The sequence below is a fragment of the Carcharhinus amblyrhynchos genome, unplaced genomic scaffold, assembly GCF_965287045.1.
Source record: "Carcharhinus amblyrhynchos unplaced genomic scaffold, sCarAmb.v2.hapA scaffold_40, whole genome shotgun sequence".
Taxonomy (NCBI): domain Eukaryota; kingdom Metazoa; phylum Chordata; class Chondrichthyes; order Carcharhiniformes; family Carcharhinidae; genus Carcharhinus; species Carcharhinus amblyrhynchos.
In genome coordinates this window covers 5,783,519-5,805,555 of record NW_027649781.1, presented here as the reverse complement: position 1 = coordinate 5,805,555, position 22,037 = coordinate 5,783,519, and the positions used below count along the sequence as shown (strand labels likewise).

The window sequence follows — 22,037 nt, the reverse complement described above, 5'->3', positions numbered from 1 at the left end:
AGACACGAAACGTTAGCTCTGTTCTCTCTCCACAGATGCTGTCAGACCTGCTGAGATTTTCCAGCATTTTCTGTTTTCGCTCCGTCATCAGTTGATGTTTCTCTGGGTCGGAGTCCCTGGGGGGGATTCATAAACATTTATAAAACCGCAAGTTTCTCTTTCTAGAAAACAAACCAAACTTCACAGGTGGAACCCTTTAAATATTTTCCCGATACCTGCTGTGTAAAATGTCTCCTTGACATTTACAGTACTTGATGTTTCAATGTGAGCGGCTGCAGTCATGAACACAATTCAATTTCTGGATCCAGATCTCACACCGAGTTTCACCAGAGCGGTTTTAATCGGCACAGGGTTCAGACTGAAGAGAAATGTAATGGAATCTCGATCCCTCCCAACTCCACCCCTTCTCCCCATTCTGTCTCTGCATCTCTCTCTCTCTCTTTCCACTGTCAACATCCCCGGGAGCCCAACCTGCCCCCGACTGAGTTCAATGATTTCCCTCCGTTATCCTTGAGACTGCGCCAGTTGTTATCTCCAGTGTGAAAGTGGCGAGGACATGGCCCACTCGGTAATAATAATTCCCTGAGTGCTGCAGTGAACTTTATCAGTAAATACCTGAACTGAGGATGTGCGGCAGTAACTCCGAAACTGAAAGCGGTTTGAATCAGGAAGTGCTGAGTGTGAGCATGGCTTCCAGACAACAGATCCAGAGTTTGACCGAGGAGACAATTTGTCCCATTTGTCTCGATTTCTTCACAGATCCGGTAATACTGGAATGTGACCACAACTTCTGCCGCTCCTGTATCACCCAGTGTTGGGAAAAGAAGGAGATAAACTCCTGCCCGGAATGTAGAGAGGAGTTTCCGGAAAGAAACCTCAGGGTAAATCGGGCCTTAGCGAATCTGGCCGAGAAAGCTCGACAATTAAAGCTGAATCCGAAAGAGAAGGAAAGTAAACTTCACTGTGAGGAACACCAGGAAGAACTGAAGCTGTTTTGTGAAACTGACAAGAAATTGCTCTGTCTGATTTGTAGAGATTCGCGGGATCACAGAGAGCACCGCTGCCTGCCCATTAAAGAAGCTGTTGAAATCTACAAGGTAAAAGGGAAATATTATTTACCTGATAGTTTTATCACATTTTCAACATCCAGCACTTTCATTCTGTGATTTTCTCTCCCAATCCCAGGATCAGCTCAAATCTTCCTTAGATTCTCTCACAGAGAAGAAATCGGCGATTCTAGAAATGGAAGAGAAACAGAAAGGAAAGATTTCTGAAGTTAGGGTAAGGTCTCCCTGTGCTGATTTTCTGGGATCTCGGTTAGTTTTGTTCCCTTTATCACGGGACATTAATTATGTTTCACATTCCATTGGGTAGGAACAGTCGAGCATTCTGCAGACCCACATCACATCCGAGTTCACCAAAATGCGCCAGATTCTCACTGAGAAAGAGCAGCGATTACTCAGAGATCTCAGGGAAGAAGAGGAGAGGATTCGAAAACCTATGGAGAGAAACCTTCGAGAGATTCAGGAGAATTTAAATTCTATTGAGGAGAGATTCTCAAAGTTGCAGAAACAGATGGAGCAAAAAGACCAGCTGATATTTCTGAAGGTGAGGGAATGTATTGCGGCTCAGTTCAGGGAAACTTCAGACAGTCACTAAATAACTGATGGTAATGGTGAAATTAATATGGAATTTACTGAAAAATACTAAGTGAATTGAACAGAATTGTGTGTCCCTTCCTGAACCGTTTTCCTGTTGTCTCGGATCTAATGGCTCCCACACTATCTGCAGATTCCCGGGAATTCCTGTAACCTCCTGAGAATGAGTTTTCTTGATTTTCACACTTGCTTTGTGATTATTTCCATGTTTCCCGAGTTCAATGTATCCCTGGAACTCCCATTGTAATCCGGTTCCAGTTCCATGTTGTGAGTGTGTGGGTGTGTCTGGGACGGTGTGTGAGTCACTGTGTCTGTGAGCAGGACTGATGTTCAATTCCAGTTTATTTGACTCTCCACAATCTTCCTTCCAAAATGCATCACTTTACATTTCCGTGTGAAATCTCATCTGCTCTGAGTCTGCTCAGTTCACCAGCCTGTCGAACTGCTCCTGAAATCTGTTACTGTCATCCTCACTGTTCCTGATTCATTTCTTTCAGGAGGAAGCTTGTCGGAAGAGAAGGTAGGAGATGTTCTTTACTGAAACTCTGCAGTTCGGTAAAATAAACTCAGTGAAGTGTTATTTTGTATTTATTTATTGGTTGTTGTCACAACTTTAGATTTTCGGTCATTAGTTACCAAGACATCACACATTGCAGGAAATGATAAGCTCCGCGTATACACACTGACGAGAACTTTATGATAACTCACCTCATTACATTGATTTTACATAACTGTTCAACGATATTGTAATAAATAACAGGGAAGTGTAAATAATACAACCAGGCCGGAAGTGATCACTTGCCCGATGTTGGCTGTTAGTGTCTGTGACCTTCCCACTGACCGTAAGAGAACCGCAGGGTCCATGTTTCTCAGGAGTGGGACACCCATGTCCCTGCATGGAGCCTGACCAACCCGAGAAAGTCTCAGGTGAAAGGGAGAATGGATTCTAAGTTTATACGAAATAAAAATTGGCTCTGCGTCCTTAACAACACAGAACTTGTATTCATATAGAACTTTTATTGCAAATTAACACTGTAAGGAGTTTCACAGGACCATTATAAAGTAAATTGACACAGAGCCAAACAAGGACATATTAATTTGGATGATAGAGGTAGATTTCAGAGAGCGTCTTCAAGGAAGCAAAAAGAAAGAAAGATAGAGAGGATCAGGGAGAGAATTCCAGAGCTCAGGACCTCGGCAGCTGAAGGTCCAGCTCCCAATGGGGGAGTGACTGAAATCAGAGATGTTCAAGGTGTCGGGAGTAGAGAAGAGCAGCATTCTGGGAGGTTGTGAGCCCAGGGATTGCAGAATTGGATATTCAGCTTTGGCATGTTTTCAGTCTTTGTCTTTGTTCTACAAACTTTGTTTATCATACTGCAAGTGGACAGGCTAAATATTTATCATTTCCTGCAGTCTGTGATGTCTGTTACCAGGTTTTGAACCTTTTTCAGGACATAGCCGTTTCCATTCTCTACCCTTGAAATTAAAAGTCATTTCTTTCTCATTTAGAGAAACAAGATTAACATTTCACTTTGTACATTTTCCCTGTCATCAAAAATGCTGTAAACTTGACCATTTAAATAAGTTCCAAATTCTTCGAACAAATACAAATTCATAGCATCATTTTTACCATTTACAGAATTAGTGACGAGTATATCAAACTCTCAGTATCTGCTGCCGCCCTGCCTATCAGAAAGTACAAAGACCTTTTACAGTACAGAGCATGGAGACAAATGATAAACTTCATTAACCCCGGTAAGTCTCATATTAATTGTCCTGCTTATCAATCCAGTTGTAAATATATTGAATGGGCTCCAAAGATCAGCTTAAATACTCACATTTCCAGTTGTTAATGCCTGCAGACTCCCCATTCTCATATTTCTCTTTCTGAGGTTCCTCTGGGGAAGTGTCTGAAGCCATCAGCACTGTGTGTCAAAGCAGTGAAGGGATCTGTATAACCAGAGGAATAGAGCACCAATCTCAGGATGTGAAATGGAATTGCTCCAGGAGACTGGACTGGTCTCGTCTGTCATTGTGGGAAACATTTTTTTATCATCATTTATCAGGAAGACACACAGACATTAGAGAGCACGTGTTAAACAGCAGATAATCTGTTTGGTGGAATTCGACACCTGAATCAAGAGGATGGATGCAGAAAGTGCGAGTCTGCAGTGGATAAGGGAGGGAATGTGGTGATCTTATTGAAATGTTCAAGATCTGGAATAAAAGGGTGGTTATAAACGTCCACAGGTTTCACACAGTCACAGAGTCTAGATCAAAGCTTTACATCTAGAATAGGGAGGATGACAGGGCAGTTTGGATTGAGTGAGGTTGAGTTTTTGAGTGACTCCATTGAGGTAGTAAACCAGTGAACCCATTGCTCACTCGATGAATTTGATCAGAGGCCCAATCCATTCTGAGGGCTGATCTTCAGAACAAAATCTCAGTCCAGTTTCCTGCGGGTTTGCAGTGTGGGAAAATGTCCTGTCGTTCCTGAGGAGGGAACAGGGGACAAGAAATTCTCATGAATACACAGCAGGAGTGAGAGAGAAAGACATTAGAACATAAGAAATAGGAGCAGGAGGAGGCCAGCTAGCCCTTCGAGCCTGCCCCGCCATTCAAGAAGATCATGGCTGATCTGTCGTGTCTCAGTTCCACATTCCCGCCCTGTCCCCATAACCCTTAATCCCCTTGCCTATCAAAAACCTATCAACCCACGTCTTAAATATATTTAGCGAGGCAGCCTCCACCACTTCAACGGGCAGAGAATTCCAGAGATTCACCACCCTTTGAGTGAAGAAGTTCCTCCTCAACTCCATTCTGAACCACCCCCCCTTTATCTTGAGGCTGTGCCCTCTAGTCCTACTGTCCTTCCTGAGTGGGAAGAGCCTCTCCACCTCTATCCTATCCATCCCATTCATCATCTTATATGTCTCAATGAGATCTCCCCTCATTCTTCTCAACTCTAACGAGTACAAGTCTAGTTTATTCAGCCTCTCCTCATAGTTCAACCCCCTCAACTCCGGTATCAGCCTAGTAAACCTCCTCTGCACTCCCTCCAAGGCCAAAATATCCTTGCGTAAGTGCGGCGACCAAAACTGCACACAGTATTCCAGCTGCGGCCTCACCAGTGCCCTGTACTGTTGCAGCAAGACCTCCCTACTTTTATATTCAGTCCCCCTCGCTATGAAGGCCAGCATCCCATTCGCCTTCCTGACCACCTGCTGCACCTGCAGGCTGGGTTTTTGCGACTCATGCACAAGGACCCCGAGGTCCCTCTGCAACGTCTCATGCTGCAGTTTTTCGCCATGTAAGTAATAGTCCTTCCTACCATTATTCCTACCAAAGTGAACAACTTCACACTTGCCAACATGAAATTCCATTTGCCAGTTCCTGGCCCATTCGCCCAGCCTATCTAGATCCTTCTGCAGACTCTCCACACCCTCCACGCAATTTGCCGTTCCACCAATCTTGGTGTCATCAGCAAATTTCGACACCATACACTCGGTTCCCTCCTCCAGATCATCTGTATAAATGGTAAATAGCTGAGGCCCCAGCACCGACCCCTGGGGCACTCCACTCGTCACCAACCACCAATCCGAATAGCACCCATTGACCCCCACTCTCTGCCTCCTATTTGACAGCCAATCCTCTATCCATGCTAACACCCTACCCCCAACTCCATGCCCCCTGACCTTCTGTAATAACCTCTTGTGACGTTCTTTGTCAAACGCCTTCTGAAAATCAAGAAACACCACATCCACCAGCTCTCCTCTATCCACCGCCCTAGACACATCCTCATAGAACTCCAATAAATTCGTCAGACACGACTTCCCCTTAATGTAACTGTGCTGCAGCTGCTCTATCAAGCAATTCCCCTCAAGATGCCTCGCTATTTTCTCCTTGATCACGAATTCTAACATTTTGCCTACAACAGACGTTAAACTAACCGGCCTATAATTCCCTGCCTTTTGCCTGCCACCCTTCTGAAACAACGGCGTAACATTAGCCGTTTTCCAATCTTCCGGCACTTCCCCGGAATCCAGCGACATTTGGAAAATAATCACCAAGGCATCCACTATCACCTCCGTCATTTCTTTCAGAACCCTTGGGTGCATTCCATCCGGTCCTGGGGACTTGTCCACAATCAGTCCCTCCAGTCTGTCGAGCACTGCCTCTCTAGTAACAATAATAACATTCAGGCCCTCCACTCCTACCATCTTTCCATCGCTAACACCCGGCAAATTATTCACGTCCTCCTCCGTGAAGACCGAAACAAAAAAGTTATTCAAGGCCTCAGCCATTTCCCCATCCCCTACCACTAAGTCCCCCCTCTCATCCTCTAAGGGTCCAACGTTCACCCTAGTCAGCCTCTTCCTTTTTATATATTTATAAAAACTCTTACTAACCTTTTTTTTATTAAGCACTAGCCCAGCTTTAGAGTTTATCCTACCCTTCTTTATCAACTTCTTTGTCATTCTTTGTTGACATTTAAACCTCTCCCAATCCTCTTCTCGCCCACTACTCTTAGCTAATCTAACCACATCCGCTTTTAATTTAACACTTTCCTTTACCTCCAGCAAGCAGGAGTAAGAAAAATAACTCACCTCCTGGTCACAGAGAAATCATCAAAAGCTCCCTTCATTCCTGCAGTGTGAGCCTTAACACTTTAGAACCAGTGGAATTATTTTGAGGAACAGTCAGTGTTTGAATGTAGAAAATGAGAAAACCAATGTCCAAGCAAGATCACAGGAACAGCATTGTGATGATGATGAAGTCTTCTGTTTTGATGTTGTCGTTTCCGGTATAAATATTAGAAGGGAAACAGAGCAAGTAACTCCTTTCATTTCTATTAGGGTTTCCAGTGGTCCCTTTAAGACCAGGGATTAATTGTATAGGTTGTTCCTCTGGGTGGGGCATCACCATCCAATGGAAGATCAAGATTGTATTGAGTCTCCAGTTATATCAAATGTCTCCAGTTTGTACAGACAATGTGACTTCTCCTTATGTTTAGTGTGGGAACACTGGATACCTATTTTGCTGCTGCTACATTATTGTGGGGGTTTGATCTCTGCCATTTTTTACATTCTCATCAGTCATCTGTCCTACCATTCATCTTTGCTCAGTTATATGTTTTTCCATGAATTTGAGCCTTTCCTTAACTTCTTCAGTGAGCCACAGATGGTGGGTCCTCCCACTGGGGACTTTCTTTACAGTAGGAATATATTTATTCTGAATATTCTGAAATATCGTCTTAAATATCTGCCTTTGCTTCTGTGTCGATATATCCCCAAGCCTGGGGACCCAGTTCACTGCAACTAGCTTAGCTTTCATGACCAGATAGTTGCCCCTATTTAAGTTTAAAATACCGAACTTAGACCCTCTCTTTTCTCTTTCAAACTGGATTTCAAATTCAATCATATTGTAGTTGCGGCGACCAAGTACTGCCTTCACTCAGAATTCACTAATTATTCCTGTCACATTACATAAAGACAAGTCTAATATAACCTACTCTCTGGTTAATTCCAGAATGTTCCGCTATGAGAAACGTCCTCGAAAGAATTCTGTGAACTCCCCATCCAGGCAACGACAGCCTGATTTTTCTGGTTTATATTTGGATGAAAATCACCCATGATTATTACTGTCTCTTTATCTGTGACCCACATTGTGGCTACTGTTGCAAGGATTGTCGACAACTCCCACTATTGACTTCTTTCCCCTCCTGTTCCTCATCTCCAAACCGATTTTATATCCAGATCTCCTGTACGAGGATCATCTCCAGCTATTGCACCGATGAGGCCCTTGATAAACAGTGCTCCCACTCCACTTTTACCAAGCTTTCTATTCTTCTTGAATGTTAGTAAATGTTATGCTTTCCTCCTGCATCAATGTCTCTGTAATCAGATCATGTTCATTTACTTCAATATGTGTTATCAATTTGTTAACTTTATTATGAATGTTGTGTGCATTCAGATACAGAGCTTTTAGTTTCATCTTTTTATTATCTTTGTACTAATTAGTCTTGACTCTTGGTGTATTCGTAGGTTTTATCTGTTTGTCCATTCCTGTTATTCTCTGATCCCCATTTCCCATATTATTTTGATGGTTTCTTTACTTGAATCTCCCCCTGGATTTGCCACATATATTCAAGGTAGCTTACCCTCTGAGTTTAGTTTGAAGGCCTTTTTACTTCCCGTGTTATGCAATTTCCTGGAACACTCATTCTAGCAGTTCAGGTGTAGACCGTCCCAACAATGAGGCAGCATGGGGTGGGGGAGGTGGCAAGATAGCACAGTGGTTAACAGGGTCTTGGGTTCGATTCCCAGCTTGGGTCACTGTCTGTGTGTAGTTTGCACGTTCTCCCTGTGCTAGCTTGGGTTTCCTCCTGGTGCTCCGGTTTCCTCCCACATTCTGAAAGACATGCTGGTGAGGTGCATTGACTGGAACAGGGGCCAGACTGTGGTGACTAGGGGAATTTCACAGTAACTTCATTGCAGTGTTCATGCAAGCCTTACTTGTGACAAATAAATAAACTTTAACTTGACTACCGTCCGGTGGTTCTAATATCCACCATATGAAATGTTTTGAAAGGTTAGTCATGGCACGAATCAATTCCAGCCTCCCAGATTGACTGGATCCACAACAGTTGGCCTATCACCGCAAAAGGTCCACAGCAGACGCCATTTCCCCGACCCGACACTCAAACCTGGATCACCTAGTTAACAAGGACACCTGTGTCAGACTCCTATTTATTGACTACAGCTCAGCCTTCAACACCATTATTCCTACAAAACTCATCTTGAAATTCCCTGGCCGATGGCTTGGCTCCTCCCTTTGCAACTGGATCCTAGATTTCTTTTCTACAGACCGCAATCAGTAAGGACAGGTAACAACATCTCCTCTGTGATCATCCTCAACTCCAGTGCTCCACAAGGCTATTTCCTCAGTCCCTGACGATACTCCTCAAACACCTATGACCATGTGGCCAAATTCCCCTCCAGCCCAATATTCAAATTTGCTGATGATACAACCGTAGTGGGTCAAATCTCAAACAATGATGAGATGGGCTACAGGAAAGAGATAGAGAATCTGGCAATATGGTGTGACGACAATCTCCTGCAGTGTCATAAAATGAACGAGAGTCATCAACTTCAGGAAATGTATTGGAGGGCATGCTCGTGTCTACAAAAACAGGGAGGAAGAGGAAATGGTCGAGAGCTTCAGATTTCAAGGTGTTCAGATCACTAATAGTCTGTCCTGATCCCTCCATGCCAATACGACAGTTAAGAAAGATCAACAGTGCCTGTACTTTCTCAAGAGGCTTAGGAAGTTTAGCATGACCACCATGACTCTCACCAACTTTTACAGATGCACCATAGAAAGCATTGATATGGCTCCTGCTTTGACCAAGACCGCAACAAACTACAAAGTGTAGCCTAATCCATCATGCAAACCAGCCCCCCATCCATTGACTCCGTCTACACTTCCCGCTGCCTCAGGGAAAGCAGCCAGCATAATCAAGTAACCCGTGCATCCTGGGCATATTCTCTTCCAACTTCTTGTATCTGTCGGGAAAAAGATACAAAAGTCTCAGAATACGTACAAACCAACTCAAGAACAGCTTCTTCCTTGCTGCCATCAGACTTTTGATTGGTGTTATCATATATTAAGCTGGCTTTCTCTTCACCCCATCTGTAACTGTAACACTATATTCGGCATCGTATACTTTCCTTCTCTCATATGTACTCTATGAATAGTACTTTTCATCTGTACAGCCTGCAAGAAACCATATTTTTCACAGCATAAATGTGACAGTAATAAATCAAATCAAAACAACCCACTATCCCCAATACTGGTGCCAATGCCCATGATCCAGACACCAGCCTTTGAACATTCATTTTTGCCTCTCATTTTCCCTCTGCCAGTTTACATGTAGCTCAGGTAATGATCCAGGGATTATTACCTTTGAGGTTCTGCTCCTTAATTTGTACCGAGCCTCTCATGGTGACTATGCCCTTTACAGACATCCCAAATACCCCTGCTTGTGTGACCACTTCCCTCCAACCTCAGTGTCCCAGCCCACAATATCACATTGATTGACCATTAGAGGAGTGGACCAGGACAATCTTCTTTGCTTGTCCTTTCTATGTCTTTGGTGCCTAAATAGTCCACGCCAACTGGATCCTCCCACTTACAGTGAAAATTCCTCTCCAGCTCAGAACTCTGGTACGATCAAGCAACTGAGTTGTCTGGGCTCTCGCTTTTGCTGAAGAGATCAGTACCTGTGTCCCACACTATATTGTCCGCTACTGCCACCACATTCCTGTTTGTTATCCCCAACTTGGTAGGCTTCCTGTATCATAGTGCCATGGTTAGACTGCTCACTTATTTTTCAGCCTTTCCTTTCATCCACACAGATTATAAGCACCTCAAATCTTTTCAACAACTGCAAAGTCTGAGGTTCCTCCATTACTGTCTGCTCAGTCCCTTTCCTTATCTTACTCTCAATCACATCTTCCTGTCACTCACTGCTGACCAAAACAGATGACCCTATTCTAAGAGGTGTGACCATATTCCAGATCAAATTATCCAGGGATTTCTCCCATTCCCTTTCATTGTGCAGTGTCTGCAGTTCAGCCTCTAACTCACTCATTCTGATCTGGAAGTCCTCCAGCTGCTTACACTTTCTGTAGATGTGTTAGTCATGGATTACCTGGACATCCAAAATCACACATTCCTCAACTGCAACAGAACACCTGTCTTGCATTGTTCCTCATGTTATCTACTTAAATTTAATTAAATTACTCACCGAATTAACTTAGAATAATTCCAATGATAACCACATTTCTTTCCCCTGTGCATTTCATTCCCGCATGAACCTGATTCGCCCCTCACTCAGTCTCCATCCCAGTCCAGCACAGTCACCTGTCTCATGCACCTATTACTGGCCATGCATTTTGAAAGATGTGTCTTATTTATAGACCGTCTGCTGAGTCGCTTGCTAGTTTTACTTCCTGCTGCACTGATTAACATGATGTGGGTATGCCGGCGGAGGGAAGCCTCGAAAGCTTGTGAGTCTATTATCAAATAAATCGGTTGGACTAAAACCTGGTGTTGTCAGACTTTGCACTGATTAACACTCATGAACGAATTGATTTCAGGTGGTTGACAGATAACTGCCACTCCAGATAGTTCTCTAGTTAACATAGAATCTAGAAGCAGGAGTAGGCCATTTGGCCCTTCAAACATGCTCTGCTTTTTAATTTGATCATGGCGGATCATCAAATTCAATATCCTGATCCCCCCTTCTCCCCATATCTCTTGATCCATTAGCCCCAAGAACTATATCTAATTTCTTTTTGAAATCACACAACATTTTGGCCTCAACTACAGTCAGTTATTGTGAATTCCACAGATTCACCATCCTCTGGGTGAAGAAATTTCTCCTCACCTCAGTTCTAAAAGGTTTACCCCTTATCCTCAAACTATGACCCCTCGTTCCAGACTCCTCCACAATTTGGAACATTCTTTACGAATCTATCCTGTCTAACTCTGTTAGGAATTTAAAGTTTCTATGAGATCCCCTTTTCACCCTTCTAAACTGCAGTGACGATAATCCTAACCGACTTAATCTCTCCTCATGTGACAGACCTGCCACCCCAGAAATCAGCCTGGTAAACCTTTGCTGTATTCCCTCTATAGCAAGGACATCCTTCCTCAGATGAGGAGGTCAAAACTGCACACAGTAGTCCAGGTGTGGCCTCACCAATGTGCAATATAATTGCAGCAAAACGTCCCCATTCCAATACTCAAATCCTCTCACGATGAAGGTCAACATATCAAAGAACAAAGAAAGTGACAGCACAGGAACACGCTGATTGGCCCTCCAAGCCTGCATCGACCATGCTGTCCAACTGAACTAAAACCTCCTGCCCTTCTGGGAACCATATCCCTCCATTCCCACCCTATTCATGTATTTGTCAAGACTCCCCTTAAAAGCCACAATCGTATCTCCTTCCACCTCTCTCGGCAGAGAGTCCCAGACACCTATCACCCTCTGTGTAAAAAAACTTACCTCGTACATCTCCTATAAACCTTGTCCCTCGCAACTTTAACTTATGCTCACTAGTAATTGACTCTTCCACCTTGGGAGAAAGCTTCTGAATATCGACTCTGTCTATGCCCCTCATAATCTATCAATTCTCCCCTCAACCTCCATCGTTCCAGTGAGAACAAAACAAGCTTCTCCAACCTCTCGTCATATTTAATGCCTTCCATAGCCCAGGGCCTGATGGGATATAGCCCAGAATACTGAGAGAGGCAAGGGAGGAAATTGCTGGGGCCTTGAGTGAAATCTTTGCATCCTCACTAGCTACAGAGAAGGTCCCAGAGGATTGGAGAATACCTAATGTTGTTCCTACGTTTAAGAAGGGTAGCAAGAATAATCCAGGTAACTCCAATCCGATGAGCCTCACTTCAGTAGTCGGGAAATTATTGGAGAGGATTCTTCGAGACAGGATATATTCCCACTTGGAAATAAGTGGACGTATTAGTGAGAGCCAACATGGTTTTGCGAAGGGGAGGTCGTGTCTTACGAACTTGATCGAGTTTTTCGAGGAAGTGACAAAGATGACTGATGAGAGTAGGGCAGTGGATGTTGTCTACATGGACTTCAGTAAGGCCTTTGACAAGGTCCCTCATGACTGACTGGTGCAGAAGCTAAAGTTGCATGGGATCAGAGGTGAACTAGCAAAGTGGATAAAGTCAAAGAAGACAGAGCGTAGGAATGAAAGGCTGAGTTTCTGAATGGAGGGCTGTGACAAGTGGTGATCCTTAGGGATCAGTACTGGGATCTTTGCTGTTTGTAATATATATAAATGATTTGAAGGAAAATGTAACTGGATGGATTAGTAAGATTGCGGATGACGAAAAGGTTGGTGGATTTGTGGATAGCGATGAGGACCATCAGGGGATCAGCAGTTGGAGACTTGGGCAGAGAGATGGCAGATGGAAATTGATCTGGGCAAATTTTTTACTCAGAGAGTGGGTGCCTGGAACTGGGTTGCCGGGGAAGGTAGTGGAAGCGGATACCGTAGTGACTTTTAAGGGGCGTCTTGACAAGTACATGAATTGGAGGGAACAGAGGGATATGGTCCCCAAAAGGGTAGAGGGTTTTAGTTAAGTTGGGCAGCATGGTCGGTGCAGAATTGGAAGGCCGAAGGGCCTGTTCCTATGCTGTTTGTTAAACTGATCCTTTTTCCGAAATCCCGACTGTGCCCAAGTTCACCATTATTTTCTCAGTGTTCAGTTATTACATCATTTGTTACAGATCCTAGCATTTTCCTTCGGACTAATGTCAGGCTAACAAGTTTTTCATTCTCCATGTTCTCTCTCCCTTCTTTCTTAAACATCGGAGTTACATTTGCACCTTCCAATCTGCAGGAACAATTGCAGGGTCTGTAGAATTTTGAAAGATAACCACCAATGCATCAACTTTCTTGACAGTCACTACTTTCAGCATCTGAGATAGAGACCACCAAGTTTGGGGAAATTTATCTACTTCAAATCTCATTCATTTCTCTATTTCTGCTATTCTTATAAGCATAAACGCATCTTGTTGTTCCTCATTAATGCCAGTCACGTGATCCTCCATTATTTATGGAAGGCTTTTAATGAATGGTGATCATTGACATTTGGACAGATTTTTGAGAAAGTCTGTGTGTTCTGCCTTGGTCGTGTCATCTAACATGAGGTTTGAGGTGTGTGTGAGACCAGTGCCTGGAGCTGTGAGGTAGCAGCTGACCAATGCACCACTGTGCGTTGTGTTTCTTTCAAATTATGGAATCTTATGGCTTTATCCTCTTAGTGAGTAATTAGGATTTCCTTTTAATTCATGCTTACCTTGTTCATTATTCATGTATAAGATATATAGTATTACTGTTTGCTTTGTTGACTCTTTAATAGAAAAAATTATTCCTCACTTTCCCACTTACTCTAATTCAGGGTCCTGGCGAGTCAGAGACAATGCAGACAGGCAAAGGGAGTTAAGACACCAATCCATCACAGGGCACACACTCACACACAAAAATTAAAGGGGCAATTTAACATTGCCAATCCACCTAATCCACACATCATTGATGTGGGGAGGAAACGGGAGCACCCGGAGGAAACCCATGCAGACACAGGGAGAACGTGCAAACCTCAACACAGACAGTGACCCACGGTTGGAATTGAACTCATGTCTCTGGAGCTGTGAGGCAGCATTGCCAACCTGACGCTGTCTCAAAAATTATTGTATTTCTTTCAAATTATTGAATCTCATGGCTTTATACCCTTCTTCAGTAACTGGGATTTCAAAGTTGCTCTGTGCACCAAAAAAAACGTTGATTGTTCCTATTCTTAAAGTAACCAAATATGGAACCTCATCCAATATTGTGACAAATTTGGTGTCTGTTCTGATATCGCGCTGAGAAACTCAGAACTTTAGTGTAGAGAGGGATCTGGATGTCCTGGTGTAAAAATCACAAAACCTTAGTCTGCATTTACAGGAAGTAATTAGGAATATCAATGGAATGTTAGTGTTTATTGGAAGGACAATCAAATTTAAAAAATTGTGCCTGCAAGCATACAGGGACTTAGTGAGGCTGCATTTGGAGTAATGTGCAATATTTTGATCTCCTTCCGTAAGATCATGAGATCATAAGACAAAGGTAGGCCATTTGGCTCATTGAGTCTGCTCTGCCATTCAATGAGATCAGGACTGGTCTGATGTGATAATCCTCCAACTCCATTTTCCCACCTTATTTCCATAACCCTGATTCCATTACTGATTAAAAATCTGTCCCTCTCAGCCCCAAAGATATGTTCCAGTCTTTACACCTCTCTGCAGTGAAGAGTTCCAAGAATTCACTACCTCTGAGAGAAGAAATTCCTCCTCATTCCTGTCTTAAATGGATAAGCCTTTGCCCTGAGAATATGTCCTTTGGTCGTGGACTCTCCCACAAGGGGAAACAAACTATCAGCATCCAAGCTGTCAAGCCCCCTGAGAATCCTGTATGTATCAATAAGGTCACCTCTCATTCTTCTTAACTCCAATGAGTACAGGTCCAATCTACTTCGCCTTGATTGTTAAAAATATCCCACCATATTTGGAATCAATCAAATTAACTTTCTCTGGACTGCTTTTAATGTTGGCACGTCTTTCTGAGTTCAGGGGATGAAAACAGTATTCCAGGTGTCGTCGAACTAGTCACTTGTACAGTTCTAGTTCAATTAAGGTCAATATTCCATTTGTCTTCCCTAACACTTGCTGAGTTTGCATGCCAGCTTTTTTGTGATTTATGCTCAAGGACCCCAAATCCCTCTGTGCTGCAGCTTTCTGCAGTCTTTCTCTATTTAAATAATATCCAGCTCCTTTATTCTTCCCACAAATCTGCATAACTTCACATTTTCCTGCATTATTTTTCATCTGCCAAGCTTTCACCCACACACCTAATTTTTTTTATCCCTCTGTAGACCCTGTCATCCTCAGCACTTGCCTTCCCACCTATTTTTGTGTCATCTCAAATTTAGCAGTAGTACATTCACTTCCCTTATGCAAATTATTAATATACATAATATAAGAAATGACCATTGAATTAGAGACTGATTCCTGGGATGAAGGCAGTTATATTATCATGAAAGCCTGAGCAGATTTGGCCTATATCCATTGGAGTTTAGCAGAATGAGAGGTGATCTTATTGAAACATAGAAGACACTGAGGGGACTCGACAGGATTGATGCTGAGTGGATGTTTCCCTGGTGATGGCGTCTTGTATAATGCACGTTTTGAAAATTAGCAATCTCACATTTAATACAGAAATGAGATTTTGTTTTCTATCAGAGGGTCATTTGTGTTGGAATTCTCGACCTCAGTGAGCAGTGGAGGCCAGATCACTGACAATATTCAATCAGATCAGTCATGATCTTGTTCAGAGCAGGCTCGAGGGGCCAAATGGCCTACTCCTGTTCCGAATTCTTTTGTTCTTGGAATTGAGGTTTTGTGTGATATCTTACAGACTCGGATTGTGAACAATCTGTATAGTGACACTTACACAATGTTTCACAGAGATATCACCTCCCACCCGCTGTCTCCAGCTTTCTCTCCTCTACCTCTGTCCCCTCTCCCTCTCTCCTCAACCTTGACCGTCACCCCCACCCCCCCACTCTCCTTCTCACAGCCTGTCTTCCCTCCCTCAAATTCTCCTTCCCCAACCCTGCTATCTCTCTCTCCTTCCACTCCCTGTCACTTATGCACTCCTCTGCTCACATACTCCCCACTTCTCCCCACTAACTTCTTTCCACCTACATTCTCTCCCTCCCCTTTTCCCTCTCTCACTCACCTCCCATTCTTCCTTTGTCTCTCCCTCTTTAATTCGTCTCTTCTTCCTACTTTGTGTGGCATGGTGGCTCAGTGGTTCGCATCGCTGCCCCACAGAGCCAGGGAGCCGCTTTCGATTCCTGGTTTGGGTCACGTCTGTGCAGAATCTACACATTCTCCCTCACATCTGTGTGGGTTTCCTTCCACAGGTCGAAAGACATGCTGGTTCGTGATGCTAAATTCTCCCTCAGTGTACCCGAACAGGCACCGAAGTGTGGTGACTAGGGAATTTTCACACTAACTTCATTACAGTGTTAATGTAAGCCTACTTGTGACACTAATTAACTTGGAAATCAATCTGTCCCGCAATCTCTCTCCCATTTCCCACAACCATCCCATCTCTCTGCCAGCCACTCATTTGTCCCTCCTGCTCCCTGACCCTGCTCCTCACCCACTCTCTCTCAGCACCTTCCTATTCTCCCCCATCGACACATAATCTCTCTCCACCTCACCTCCTATCCCCTTCCCTCATCATTCTGGTATACTTCTCCCCCTCACTCTCTTCTCTTCAGACTCTCTCCCCTTTCCCTCTCTCTCACATTCTTCCATGCCCCTCCTGCTTTATTTCCCATCCTGTCTTTACATGGAAGGGTCTGTTTATTTCTTCCTCCCACACTACCTGCCTTCCAGATGCTCTCTCTACTCTGCCCTTTCTTTCTCACCCACCATCCCAATCCCTGTCATCTGCTCTGCCGTTCTCTCTCCTGCTTCCACGCTCAAAACATCCCACTCTGAATCTCCCACATCCCACTCTCAATCTCCCTCTTTGCACTCCGGCTCCCTCCAGTCCCTCTCATTCCTGCCTCTTTTCTCTCTTCCCAACTGCACCCCTCCACCTATCTTCTCATCCCCCCTCCCTATCTCTCTGTCACTCACTATCTTCTCTCCCCTCTTCCCTGCCTCTCCTTTGTGGTCTATTCCCCCTCCTCTCCCCTCCCTCCGGCTCCATGTTACCATGCCATTCCTGCTTCCACTCTCTCCTCCCCCTCATTCTCCCCTCCCCTTCACAAACCTCTCTCCTCTCTTCCTCACTCCTCACACTCTCTCTCCTCCCCACCCGCTCTCTCTAAATGACTGACTGCGTTATTTTAACTTTCCCCCAGCTCCAGCCTCTCTGACTCTGGATCCGAACACAGCGAATCCCCGGCTCATCCTGTCTGAGGAGCGGACCAGTGTGAGACTCGGAGACAAACAGCAGCCGCTCCCTGACACCCCGGAGAGGTTTAATCCCTGGGGCTGTGTCCTGGGATCAGAGGGATTCACATCAGGGAGACATTACTGGGAGGTGGAGGTTGGGGAGAAGACATGGTGGAGTCTGGGGGTGGCCCGAGAGTCTGTGAAGAGGAAAGGGGGAATCTCCCTGAGACCTGAGTCCGGATTCTGGATTGTGAGGCTGAGACCAGGAAGAGGTTATTTTGCCTTCACCTCCCCCTCAGAGACCCCCCTCACCCCGAGTGTGAATCCCCGGAAGATCGGGGTTTTCCTGGACTATGAGGGTGGACAGGTGTCATTTTACAATGCGGACAACATGTCCCATCTCCACACTTTCACCCACACTTTCACTGAGAGAATCTTTCCCATCTTCAGCCCGGGATTGAATATCGACGGGAAAAACTCGGCGCCGCTGACAATCTGCGGGATTAAAGGTCTCTAACAGATCCATCCCATAATTTCACACCGTCTCCCTGCCTCCTGCCAGCTGTAAACTGATGGAACATGTTCATATTGTGGTTATTATATAGAATTATAATTTACACTGGGGGCTTCATGATTACATTTGTAAAATGATTCTTCAAACAAAACAATCTGTGAACCGCTGGAATCGAAACATTTTTTCTCAAAGATTCCACAGTTCATCATTAAATCCAAGAAGCAGAAACTCAACATGTTGTTTGTGTCTGTCACTGAGTGAGGGAGGCGGGGTTCCGGGGAATGGAGAAGTCGATTGGTCGGAGCTCCTGTCACTCTGAGCGAGGGAGGCGGGTTCCCGGTGACTGGACAAGCCGATGGGTCAGTGTTGCTGTCATTTACATTGAGGGGGCGGTTCGGGGAGGGACTGTCGATTGGTTGCTATAACTGTCAATCAGAGAAGAAGCGGGTGATCTTGGCATCGGAATTGGCCCGGTCACTGAGACTGAGGGAGGCGGGGTTCATGAAGCTTAGAAGGCGATTGGTTCGCGATCCTATCATTCTGAGCCAGAACACCGATCTTTGGGGAATCTGAAGGGCGATTGGTCAATCTACCTGTCAGTCATGGTGAGAGAGGCGGGATTTCAAGTGTTCCGTAAGACGACTGGTTGTTGTGTCTTTCATTCAGATTACGGGGCGGGTTTCCGAGCAGTGGGGAAGCCGATTGGTCAGAGTGACTTCAGGAGCCGATCTGCGGCATGTGGAGGCCGATTGGTCAGCGCTGCTGTCACTCAGACTGAGAAAGGCGGGATTCCTGTTATCCCGGATGCCGATTTTCCCTTCCTGCTGTCATTCAGAGTCACGGGGTCGGGAGCTCTGCCAATTGGGGAGGTGGAGTGCCTGAAGTGCCTTTCAGTCATCTGAAGGGCGAGGTGTTTGCGGAAATTGGAGATGATTGGCTGCATCTCTTGTCCCTCTGTGCGGGAAACAGCTGTCTCCTGGTTTCCTGGACTGTAATTGGTGAATACCGCTGTCAGTCAGAGCTTGTGGACGGGTTTCTACAGATCCCCGAACGGATTGGTTGGCTGCCCTGTCACTCAGACGGGATTCGGGGGCGGAACTCGGCAGATCGGCAGTGAGTTTTTGAATTGATTTGGTTCGTTATTGTCACATGTATTAGCATCCAGTAAAAAGTATTCTTTCTTGCGCACTTTCCACAAAACGCATACCGTTCACAGAAAAGGAGCGGAGTGCAGAATGTCATGTTACATCAGATCGAGGGTGTGGAGAAAGCTCAACTTAATGCAAGGTAAGTCCCATTCAAATGTTTGATGGCGTCAGGGAAGAAGCTGTTCTTGAGTCGGTTGGTTGTGATCTCAGATTGTTGTATCTTTTTTCCCGACAGATAAAGGTGGAAGAGCTGTTTTTGAAGTTACCGGTCGATATGTGGAGTGAACGGAGGAAGCCCCTATTCCATCTCCCTGCTCCAAAAATCAATTTAATATATGGTTCCCAGATACGGGACGTATCAGATATTAAACTGATAAGAACAAATACTGCACTTGATCTTCGCCAAAAGGCCGATAAGCGATGCCAAAGAAAGTGTTTTACTCACAGATGATGCCTCTATTAAGCATGGAAAGAGCAGCAGAAGGAGGGGGTGGGGTGGGTCCACCTGAGAGGGGTCACAGAGTTTCTTTCATGCCGTCCGAACGTTACTGCTGAAAAGCAGCCTGACCAGGATTCGAACCTGAATCTCCTGCTCTGGGAGCAAGTGTGCTCGTCCGCTTGGGGTCTTCAATTATGCTGGCTGCTTTTCTGAGGCAGGGGGAAGAGTCAATGGATAGGAGGGAGATTTGCATGATGGATTGGACTACGTTCACAACCCTTTGTAATTACTTGCAGTTTTGGTCAGAGCAGGAACCATACCAAGCTGTGATATATCGGAAAGGGTGCTTTCTAAGGTGCAGCTGTCAAAATTACTGAGAGCTGCTGCGGACATGCCAAATTTCCTTTGCCTCCTGAGAAAGTAGAGGCGTTGACGGGTGGGGGTGAGGGGGTGGACAAAAGTCATTCAAAGGCCCGTTGACCTTGGCTGTGATTTTCTGGTTTTGGAGCTGGAAAATCCCGCCGTGTGTGTGAACTCAAATCTTTCATTCTTACAAAGCGCAGCGCTGCCACCTGCTGACAGAATCTTAGTTCTGCAGGAAAGAATTCCCCGTGAAAAACGGCCCAAGAAGTGGGGACAGTCTTCGAAGATTCACAGGCAGGATGAGCCGAATGGTCTCTTTCCATTGCGAGATCATATTATGATTTTTATATGATCTGACATTTAGATCGGATCAAATCCACATTTTCAAAGTTGCCTTGAACTGAAGATTGTCATGTGAGATGAGAGTAAATACCCTCGGCCTCTGTTCCCCAGAGTTTCAGTGAGAAGGGGGTTGACACAGAATAGGTGCTGGAAGGATGGTTCCCCTGACTGGGGTCTCCAGAACCAGGGACTTTAGCAGCTTGATGGTGATGTTCCTGGAGTAATAATCCAGACTGTAACCAGTGGAGAGTTTCCCCCCGATTGCCATTGAGTTGTATTTCGCTGGGGCTCCTTGATGCCACACTGGTGAAATGCTGACATGATGTTCAGGGCAGTCACTCTCACTCCACCTCTGGAATTCAGCTCTTTGCTCTGGCTGGGGGAGATGTTCAGTTCGGCTTCCTCCAGACGCACTGGGCTCCGCATCTCACGGCATCCTCTTTGCAAACTATCAAGAGGCCATGGAATGGAGTGAAACTAGACATCCCATGAGAAAGTATTGGCCCCAAATGAAAGGAGGAGTTGAATGAGCGCCCATGATGCGGCTCCGGGCGGCTGAGGGGGGAGAGCGGGCGCGCGAGAGGAAAAGCTCCGCCCAGAGCGCGAGGAGCGGCCACGCGCTGACCTCCAGCCCAACGTCAGAGCGCGGGATGAAGCGCGGCTCTGATTGGAGGATCAGGTAGCGTCAGCGGGGGCAGGGGGAGGGGCTGGACGCAGCACAGCATCACGTGGTGGGAAGCGCGAGTGGGGGAGGGGAGCCCGGGAAGGGACCTGGAGCCCCGGGTTTAGAAAGAGACAATGTCCCAAATTCAGCTGATTCAGCTTTCTCACCACATTCTGTGATCCTGAGTGTCACTGATTCACCAGCTCCATTCACAGGTCACACAGACTGATTGACACCCGCACTGCAACGTTACATTGCGCTCTTCATCTGGTTATTCCTCTGTTCAGATCATTCCTGCTCAAAACACACAGGAAAAATCATCAGATTATCCCCAATCTGACGTGTAAGGCATGGTTACAGTGGATTAACCAGGGTTCAATTAAATACAGTCCTGATGCTGCCCACAAAATAATTATTAAAGTAATTGTCAAAAGTTGATTTGAGCCACAGAGACAAACCTATTTACCAGATATCGAAAAACGGCGTCAATCTTAATATTTAAAGAGTATCTTAAAGGAGGGGAGAGAGGTGGGGAGGTATTAGTGGAACCGCGGCCTTAGGGCCGGGACAGCTGAAGACACAGCCACCAATGATGGAGCAAAGGGAATCAGGGTTTAACAAGAGGCAGAATTGGAGCAGCTCAGAGATCTTAATAAGTTATCGGGCTGGAGGAGTTTACAAAGGTAGGGAGCAGCGAGGCCAAGGGAGGTGATTTCAACGCAAAGATTTGTTGCGGGAACTGGATACATAATCAGACACACTTCACACCTCACACGCACCCAAACCCGTGTCCCCATCACAAATACAGACAACATTCAGAAAACACTGAAACAGACAGGGAGATGATCCATTAATTTCACTGTCTTTCAAGGTGAAAACTGTGTTATTGACCGACAGAAAATTATCCAACAACAGAGTTACAGACAAGGCCGGAAGGAATAAGGGTAAGGATTGGGGGAGGACGCCAGAGTTAGAATGATCCCCATATCTCGTAACATAACAGAACCGCCACCGGAATAGAGGAAAGTCAGGAAACCGACTAACTTGTTCCGTTCTCTTCACAAGTATTAGACCAATGCCGGAACTCTTATTTCTCAGTAAGAAGTCTCACAACACCAGGTTAATGTCCAACAGCTGAAGGAGCAGCGCTCCGAAAGCTCGTGATTCCAAATAAACCTGTTGGAGTTTAACCCGGTGTTCTGAGACTTCTTCCTGTGTCCACCCCAGCCCAACGCGGGCATCTAAACATCTTAATAACAGCTGCCCACTCACCAAGGCCCTTTATAGGATCACAGAATAGAATCACAGAATCCCTGCAGTGCAGAAGGAGGCTACTCGGCCCATCGAGCATTC

The 22,037-nt window shown here is 45.3% G+C and overlaps 1 protein-coding gene and 1 pseudogene across 1 annotated transcript; one reads left to right on the top strand and one right to left on the bottom strand.

The window, feature by feature from the left end:
• Positions 1-626: 626 nt before the first annotated feature.
• LOC145335761 (zinc-binding protein A33-like) lies at positions 627-17,731 on the top strand. Its single transcript, XM_080181486.1, has 7 exons — positions 627-1,097; positions 1,186-1,281; positions 1,375-1,608; positions 1,792-1,881; positions 2,156-2,178; positions 3,298-3,413; positions 17,181-17,731. Exons 1-7 carry the CDS (start codon positions 627-629, stop codon positions 17,729-17,731), a joined length of 1,581 nt encoding a protein of 526 aa, XP_080037612.1.
• A 1,400-nt stretch (positions 17,732-19,131) lies between these two features.
• On the bottom strand, positions 19,132-19,298 carry LOC145335770 (U2 spliceosomal RNA; annotated as a pseudogene).
• Positions 19,299-22,037: the final 2,739 nt, after the last annotated feature.

Excerpts from the sequence above, each read along its gene's own strand:
- LOC145335761 (XM_080181486.1), top strand. The coding sequence starts at position 627 with ATGTGCGGCAGTAACTCCGAAACTGAAAGCGGTTTGAATCAGGAAGTG. Across the intron at positions 1,882-2,155 it reads CCATGTTTCCCGAGTTCAAT|GAGGAAGCTTGTCGGAAGAG; the intron begins GTATCCCTGGAA and ends CATTTCTTTCAG. Across the intron at positions 3,414-17,180 it reads GATAAACTTCATTAACCCCG|CTCCAGCCTCTCTGACTCTG; the intron begins GTAAGTCTCATA and ends ACTTTCCCCCAG.